The sequence below is a fragment of the Anastrepha ludens genome, chromosome 2, assembly GCF_028408465.1.
Source record: "Anastrepha ludens isolate Willacy chromosome 2, idAnaLude1.1, whole genome shotgun sequence".
NCBI classification, from domain to species: Eukaryota; Metazoa; Arthropoda; class Insecta; order Diptera; family Tephritidae; genus Anastrepha; species Anastrepha ludens.
Window position 1 is genome coordinate 29299321 of NC_071498.1, and position 8882 is coordinate 29308202.

At 37.2% G+C, this 8882-nt stretch overlaps 2 protein-coding genes across 2 annotated transcripts; one reads left to right on the forward strand and one right to left on the reverse strand.

Moving 5' to 3' along the window:
- Positions 1 to 351: 351 nt before the first annotated feature.
- On the reverse strand, positions 352 to 1578 carry LOC128867332 (prefoldin subunit 3). Its single transcript, XM_054108460.1, has 3 exons — positions 1380 to 1578; positions 858 to 1255; positions 352 to 795 (listed from the first exon to the last, which is right to left on the reverse strand). The coding sequence occupies exons 1-3, from the start codon at positions 1464 to 1466 to the stop codon at positions 696 to 698; spliced, it is 585 nt and encodes a 194-aa protein (XP_053964435.1). The 5' UTR covers positions 1467 to 1578; the 3' UTR covers positions 352 to 695.
- Positions 1579 to 3276: 1698 nt separating this feature from the next.
- On the forward strand, positions 3277 to 8442 carry LOC128867341 (transcription termination factor 2). The gene is given in 5 exon segments (XM_054108488.1): positions 3277 to 3463; positions 3516 to 3566; positions 3628 to 4841; positions 5929 to 6232; positions 6298 to 8442. Coding segments are annotated over 5 exon segments (3258 nt in total). The 5' UTR covers positions 3277 to 3390; the 3' UTR covers positions 7914 to 8442.
- The last annotated feature ends 440 nt before the right edge of the window (positions 8443 to 8882 follow it).

The following is an 8882-nucleotide window of genomic DNA, read 5'->3' on the forward strand; positions in this document are numbered from 1 at the left end:
ATTCAATAACTCTCTAAGGACATTTCCGTACATACACCAGCAGTATTTGAATAATAACCACAGAAACTACAAACTATGATTGGCTGTTATTGGTGTGCTTATTCATGTGTGCGTTCGCCCATTTGTCCAGTATGACAAGTTAAGAACATATTTATTTATGGTAGGCTGGTAGGTTGGTAGGTTGGCGATTTCCAAATTCCGGCTGATAGGGAAAATTAGCTCTAAAGTAGGTAAAATTTTGCTTCCACAACTTTACATTAATTTTATTTATTTTAAACGGTGCCTTTGGCTTTTACTGTGTTCTGCTCCTATATATGTACTTGCCTCAAATCTAAAGTTAGTAATGTTAGGTACGCTTTCAATAACTTCATAGAGTGTATTTAACAGAGAATAAAGCTTAAAAAAATTAAAAAAAATGGTTGACTTCATAAACGCATTAATGCAAAGCGTCACGCTCTTTTATTTTTTAATCTAACTGGTAGTAATTTGCGCAATTTAGTTGGAATCCCACGTTGATGCTTTGCATTAGTGCGTTTACGAAACCATCAAATTTAATTAAAGCAAATAGTATGACTCTTAAAGGTATACATGTTAGATTAATTAACTGGTTTGAATTGAAATCTTATAAAGATGAATATTGCGCACCAAGTTTTTTTTTGTTTTTATTAATAAATCTTCTTTTATAATTTCACGAATTATGAAGTGGTAGAGGTAGTTTTTGCAGCAGCTTGCCGTTTTTTCACACCCCAATTATAAACTCGAGCCATATTTACTTCGGTGGTAGTCAACTGATCCCTAAAACAAAACAAAAAATCAATATTTTTATTTTGCCACTTTAACGAATTTTGTGAATTTACCGAAGAAAATCTTGGTCATGCTCTACCGTTTTGAGATTTACAACTGCAGAGTTCATATTTTGCTTCAAAAGCTCCTCGGCCTCGTCTAGTGGATATTCCAACATTACACTAGCACCCAGCCAGAGGCATACCGTTTTCGTAGGTGGTACAAGTGTTTTAATAAAAATTTGATCACTAAGTAGAAATTGCGTTTCACGCTCTTCCGTTTCTTGCCTTAGCACATTCACCATCTCTAAAGAACGCTGAAGATCTGGAATCTGTGATTTGAGTTTACGACGCCGCGCCTCTAGATTAAATGCCATAAATCTATACTTGCTATGTTGTTCATCTAATCTCTGTAGAACTTTCTCACAATTGTCCTCATTTTCCGGTTGTGCCATGAATGTATCAATTTCTTCCTGTAAATGAACCGTGATGATTAATAATATACTTGCGAGACAAGGGAACCCGCACCCCTTCTTGAAGCATTACTAGGTTAGGTCAGCACTACTACTATATTAGGCACTAACATTGAAAACTTACCAGAAATACAGCCTCTGGTATACCGGCGAAAGACTTTTGATTTTCGGGTAATTTTGGCATTTCTATAGAGTCTACTATACCAGTCATAATTCTAAAATCCAGCAATAACTTTTAATTAAATCAATTTACAACAGTCGTGTAGAATTATATAGACACCAACAGATATATTCCACACATTCGCTTGCTTTAGAAGTGTCAAAATCAGTTGTGTGCAAAAGAGAAAACTATACAGAGATGTTGCCACCATACTGACACCAATACTTAACCCCACATCTACACTTTCTACTAAATATGTCTTAACATTTGCCGAATTTCTGTTTTGACTTTTTCCCGTTTTCTCATGTGAGTGCATTCAGCTCTAAAAATCCATTTTCAAAATTGCAACAGATAAACCGGATCAATATATTAGCTCACGCAAATGCATCGGAAAAATTACAAATGAGTTGGAAAACTACGATATGACGTTGACTGATGTTAAAACTATATATTAAATGTTTTTCTTAATTTTGGTATTTCACCGAGATTCGCATCTACATTCCCTCTGTAAATTCCGAATGGTAGTCACGCACCAACCCATTCGGCTACGGCGGCCGCCGAATGTTTAAAACTATGGATCAAGAAATTCGGTGGTACAGATATGTTTTAACAGTGAATTTGCGATCTCTACTCGACATTTTTGCTGGCAAAGGCAACACATCCATCGGCAGTCTGTAGCTTTTCTGATATTCTACCAGTTTGCAAATCTTGTTTCCATTATTGAGTGATACTAGGCGAATCTATACAAGATGATGTTACCAGAGCCAAAGTGACATTAATATCATTTTTTTATTTACAATTTGGAATTCAATTTGAATTTCAAAGTTTAAGTCTGAATGTAAAGAAACAAAAACAAAAAAAAAAGCAACCACACAAAAGCAGGCCACATTCACATTCAAACACCCAAATCATTAGCAATGAGCACTATCAATTTGATGTATATAATCTGATAAGGCATACGGAGATGCTTTGACATATGACCAGAATTGATTTCGCATTGATTTAGATGTCCGCCTCGGAATCTTAAAAGGTATTCAGCACTCTTATTCAAATTGAGAAGGTCGAATTGAATACGAATCCTCTTCGAGCAATTGGTGCATCATTTGCTTACCTTTCTATGAGGCTATGAATATTTTGCCAAAGAATTCCGATTTTTACCCGTTGAAAAAAATTTTTGTTTTGGAGTCGCAATTGTCATCAAAAGTGAGAAGCAAAATATAATAGCAAATGTAAAATGGAATATTTTGCCCAATCAAAGCAACCTACTAAGCCTCTCTGGTGCAATATAAAAAAAGTATTTATCAATAAAAATAACGAAATGTAAAATGGTTTATTACATAATTTCAATACCTTTTAAACCAAACAAAAATGTTTCCTTTTTCCAAATATTGTCAAAAAAATTACGATTTCAGCTGCATTTGTGCTCTTTCACCTCAACCAAAACGAAAAACGTTATTTATAAATATTTATTGTGAAACAAATATTGAGAAATGAGCTTTATACTTACATATCGGGAACTGCCGCACATCAACTTGGTTCTTCGCAACACAATTATGTACTTATTTATTTATTTACGCGAAATGTAATCTTAAAAATTTAAATTACCCAATTAAGGCAACTAGCGGGGAAGACTATCGCCCTTTTTATTATTTCCCCAAACTGTGAATCACTGCTCTCATCGCTACTCGCTGTTTTTATTTCCTCCCCCATTTATGTGATTTGTAATTATTTCGAAAGATAAGTTTTGGCAAAAATATAGTGGTGACACTTTATATCTTAATTTATACTTAAGTTCGACTGAAAAACACAATATGGCAATACTTCTGAGATGTCACATATTGACACTGAGATCATTCAATTCCAGTAACAGTACATTTAAAATTGTCATTGAAAAACGTTGATTGTTTGGTGTTCAGGCCACACATGATTATCTGTTCGTTATTTAGTTAAATATATATTGGCTAACATTAAAAGTATGTCGGATTCAGATGAAGTAATAACTAGCGATCTAGAGGACGAATCCATTGGCGATAGCTCAAAAAGTGCATGTGAGTTTAGGTATAAAAAAACGTGGTTCTTTATTATAAGATTAATTTTCAGATGCTGAATTGCCTAGCGGTGAAATCATTATTGAAGAATCTGGAACAGAAAGTAATTATCATCAATCTTAACAATCTTAACATTTCCCTTTTAAACTATTTCTCTGTTATAGGCTCTGATGAAAGTATTGTAATTCGAAAGCGTAATAGTAATGGGACAAAAAGCCGCCGACGAATTATTCAGTCAGAATCGGAAGAGTCTGATGAGGATGACGAGTCTGATGAGGATGACGAGTCTGATGAGGATGACGAGTCTGATAGACAGGCCTTATCACCACGCACTCGAATGAGTATTACAGGAGTAAGGCCAGAGGACCTTTCGGATTCTAGCGAAATTGAGTACTCGGACGCGCGATCAGAATTAGAAGATTCAGTGGAAAAGCACAACACAGAAAATGGAGAAGAATCTCACACTCTTAAAATTAAAAACTCGTTTGTGGATGGATCAGCGTCGGAGGCAGGAGCTGAAGAACACACTACTGAAGAAGAAACGACAAAGAGCATTATTGATGAGGGCGAAAATGTGAAAGCAAAATTTGTGGAGGACACAAACAAAGTATCAAATGTTCCTGGTACACCGAAAAATGATCAATTTCAACCGAAGCAATCCAATGTTGACTCACCCATGAGCTCAGTTCGATACAGTATGCAGTTTGAAAGAGCTATAAACGAAAAATTATCCTCTACCATCTATCAGGCAAGTCCAAAGGATACATATCGATCCCGAGTAGATACGTCCGATGAAAGTGATGTTCAGGTGATTAGTTTTAAGGAGAAAACCATAGAAATTGGTAGCAGTAGTGATGAAAGTGATCAGGAGAATATACCCACAACCAATACTTCCAGCTACTTAAAAGGAGAATTGATTAAACCTAAACCACACCTAGTGCAACCGAAAGTTCCAGGAGTAATTAAAGCTACTGAATCTATAGTCAACGCCAAAGTCATGGCCAAGGATAAGCAACTTGTTTCTAAAGAATTTTTTGACAAGGAATTAAAAAAAATGCACGAACTGAAGATTGAATTACAAAGTGCGGAAAGGTTGCATGAAAAAATAGCACAGAGTTTACCTGATGGAGGGAAGCAGCTTTCTCTCCGAATTGAGCGCTTGCGCAATGATTTTCATACTAAATCTGGGTATGTAACTACGCTAAAAGTTGAAGATGCCGTTGCTTCAAGCTCAAACCATCAAATTCAAAATAAAGTAGATCCACTGAGCTGGGAAGACCTCTTGAAAGCTGTAAATCAAATTCAACCTACACATACGGGCAAGCAAGGTCTGGCCACATTCAATGCGCAACGCGAATTGACAGTTGAACGCCTAAAGGTTTGTAGTACAACTAATCATATTTTCACATCCAAACAATTATGTGCACATGTAGAGTTTGATTGAAAAGTAATGAGCCTTCCCGCGCGGAGCGTCTGCCAAGAGATCAACCGAATTGGCAGGTGGGGGAAAATGATCGTTGGAACTTCCCCTTCCACTAGAAACCGGTTCGCTGGCAACAGCGGTGCAGTCAACGTCGCTCCGCGCGTGAAAGCTGTTTTAAAAGTGTGTTAGGATTTTGGAGTGGCGAAAATGCACGGATCGTTGGAGCAACGTTACTCGATCAAATTTTGCGTAAAGCTAAGCAAAATGTGTACCGAAACTATTGGACTACTCAAGGCTTACGGGGACCAATCTCTGTCCAGTGCCCAAGTAAAATGGTGGCACAAGTCGTTCAAGGAAGGCCGGGAGGACCTAGAAGACGATCAGCGACCGTCGTGCTAGTCTACGTGAGATCAGTGAAGAGTTAAATTTAACTTATTACAATATGTGGGAAAACGTGACCTCGTCGCCCGGGTTCGGCCCGACCTCATGAACAATTGGACACTTCATCACGACAATGCGCCGGCGCACACCGCCTTCCTCTCCCCCTCTGCATTGGCCAAGATGGGGTTCCGGTGCTTTCCCACCCTCCTTACTGCCCCAGACCTGCCCCCTCCGGACTTCTTCTTGTTCCCGCGCCTGAAAAGAAAGCTGAAGAGGAGGGGTTTCGACTCCATCGAGGTGATCCAAAAAACTGTGACAGCCGAATTGAACGCGATTCCGGCGGATGAGTTTAAAAATTGTTTCCTGCAGTGGAAGGTGTATTGACGCTCAACTATATAAGGCTCATTACTTTTCAATCAAACCCTGTACCCGTATTTAAGTATGATGAATTTTCTAGAACGGATATATGAGAAAATGTTGGGGTTTTATCGTCATTAGCATGTAGTCGCATGAGTTACTTTGCATTACACGCGCTGACATGACCTAAAATTTCGCATTTCTTGATTACAAATCTTCACATCAACTGATTACGTTCTTGAAATTAATGAAATCTATTAGCATAATATGGCGTTGTAATTTGTTTAAATTGCGTTTCTTGCAGGATATTCATAGCTCGTTGAAGTCGTGTCCTACTGAAGATGTACTTGCTGAAGATCCAGTTGGTTTACATGTAACTCTAATGGATCACCAGAAACATGCACTGGCTTGGATGACTTGGCGCGAAAACCAACGACCTCGTGGTGGTATTCTTGCTGATGATATGGGCTTAGGAAAGACCCTAACAATGATATCACTAGTCCTTGCCTTAAAGAACTGTCCAGAGCAAGAAAGTAATATTGAAAATGATGATTTGAGTGAATCGGAAAATGAAAATGAGGGCTGGACATCGAAAGGTCGACGAAATTGTATGTATATTTAGTGGAGGTGGAGGAAATTGAACTTTTCTCGTTTAACTTGGTTTTACTTGTAGTTTACCCAGGAGGAACATTGGTCATTTGTCCAGCGAGCTTAATTCGCCAATGGGAGGGAGAAGTTGAGAGTAAAGTCAAGCGTCACAAGCTAACTGTTTGTGTCCATCACGGTAATAATCGTGATTCCAAACCAAAACATTTGCGTACCTATGATATTGTCATTACTACTTACAATATTGTGTCGCGTGAACAAAAATCCCAAGGTGCGCTATTTGGTATTAAATGGCAGCGTATAATACTTGACGAAGCTCATGTGATACGCAACCATAAAGCGCAAATGTCAATGGCTGTATGTGCCCTAAGTGGCAAAAATAAATGGGCTCTGACCGGTACGCCTATACAAAATAAAGAAATGGATGCCTATGCGCTAATAAAGTTTCTGCGATGTTCACCATTTGACGAACTACCTCACTGGAAAAAGTGGATTGATAACAAGAGTGCTGGAGGTCAACAACGCTTAAATGCCTTGATGAAATCACTTATGCTTCGGCGTACCAACGTGATGCTTCAAGAGCGCGGAGCTCTAAATTGTTTGCCAGAGAAACGCATGGAGCTTATCGAAGTGAGCTTAGATAAAGACGAAATGAATGTGTATCAGAAGATAATGGTATACTCGCGCACACTATTTGCGCAATTTCTGCTACAAAGAGCCGAACGAGAGACGGATTTCATGTACAGAGAGGATAGTAATCGGCCCACTTTTAGACAATCCAAAGATCCGAATGGTGCGTACTACAAAGTACATGAGAAATTCACAAAACTGCATCGTGGCCAAAAGGATGTGAAATCGCACGAAATTTTATTGTTGCTGTTAAGGCTGCGCCAAATTTGTTGCCACCCAGGTTTAATTGATTCGGTATGATTTGAATATTACGTATAATTCGTTTTTAAATTATTTCTTATGTAAGCTTTATTTGAAAAGCTAAAAATTGATTTACTTGAGCAGTTGAACAACTTGGCAATCAATGACAGCTCAGAAAATCGTAGTTTGGAAGATGATAAAGGGCTAAAACCTGGGGAAGAAGTTATTGGCATAGCTTCAGCGAAAGTCTTGCAACGCAGTAATCCAATATTTAATATAAAGCGACCGTCATCAAAAATCAAAAAGGTTCTTGAAATTTTGAAACATCGTGTTCTGAATGGAAATGACAAGGCTATTGTAGTCTCGCAATGGACGAGCGTTCTGAATATACTGAAGTTACATTTGGAGGAGCAGGGTATCGGAACGTTGTCTCTTAATGGCACTATACCCGTCAAAAACCGTCAAGAAATTGTCACAAATTTTAATAATGCAAATATTAACAAGCGAATTCTGCTACTTTCGCTAACAGCGGGGGGAGTAGGTTTAAACTTAGTCGGCGCTAATCATTTGTTAATGATCGACTTGCATTGGAATCCGCAATTAGAAGCACAGGCGCAAGATCGCATTTATCGTGTTGGGCAAAAGAAAAATGTGGTTATTTATAAATTCATGTGCAAGGACACTGTAGAAGAGCGCATAAGAGCATTGCAGGAGCATAAAATGTCGATAGCAGATGGTGTACTTACGGGTGCGCGTTCGGCAGAGGGTAGTAAACTTACTATGGAAGATCTCAGAGGTCTTTTTGGCATGTAATTAATTTTATGTTCGGAAGATAACAGGGGTCTTTTTCTTAGCTTATAATTAATTTTATGTTTCAGTATTCTATTTTAAATATTCCAATGAACAAATTTTTTTGATATGTTATTTTTTATGTCTTTATGAACCGCTTAGTTAATACGTGAATAAATACATACATAATTAAAAAAAGAGGTTGTCTGTAAAGTCGGTTTACTGACGATAGTTTAACGTGATAACGTCATTAGAAAATACTGATTGAATGGTTGCATTTTTCAAAAGAAAATTTTAATTTTATTTGTTTGATAGATATTTTGTATGGATATAGAGAATGAGGTAACATTAACATAACATAACATAACATAACATAACATAACATAACATAACATAACTTAGCATAACATAACATAACATGCTGTTCAAGCAAGGTAACGACGCATTTTTTGGTGCGTTCAGCCGGCTACATAGAATTATAAGACGTTATCACGTGAAAAAATAATAATAACATTAAAACAACAGGTATTATTAACAAACTTGGTTTTATTTTAAATTCTTCAAGTAAATCAAATTAATAATAATCTATAAGAAGGCATATGCAAATACAAATACGTGAATTTATATATGTACATATGTGCATATACATACATATATACGCTCACTTAAGTAGGAGAGTTCATTCAAGGTAACGGCAATGAGCAAGGTAACGACAAATGAGCAAGGTAACACTAATGAGCAAGGTAACGACACAGTTTTTCGTGCGTGCAGCCTGTTAAATCGAATTATAACACCTTATCACGTCAATAAACAGCACTATAACCTTTAAGAAAAACCATTTCACATTCGTTATAGTTTACATATACATCTCTCCACTAATGTAAATCAAAAGTCGTCAACATAGAGTGCATCAACACAAGTGCATGCACACATTTTTTTTTTCATCTCAGGAAACTAATCGAAATATTAAAATTTTTAGGCAAAGAAGCAGCA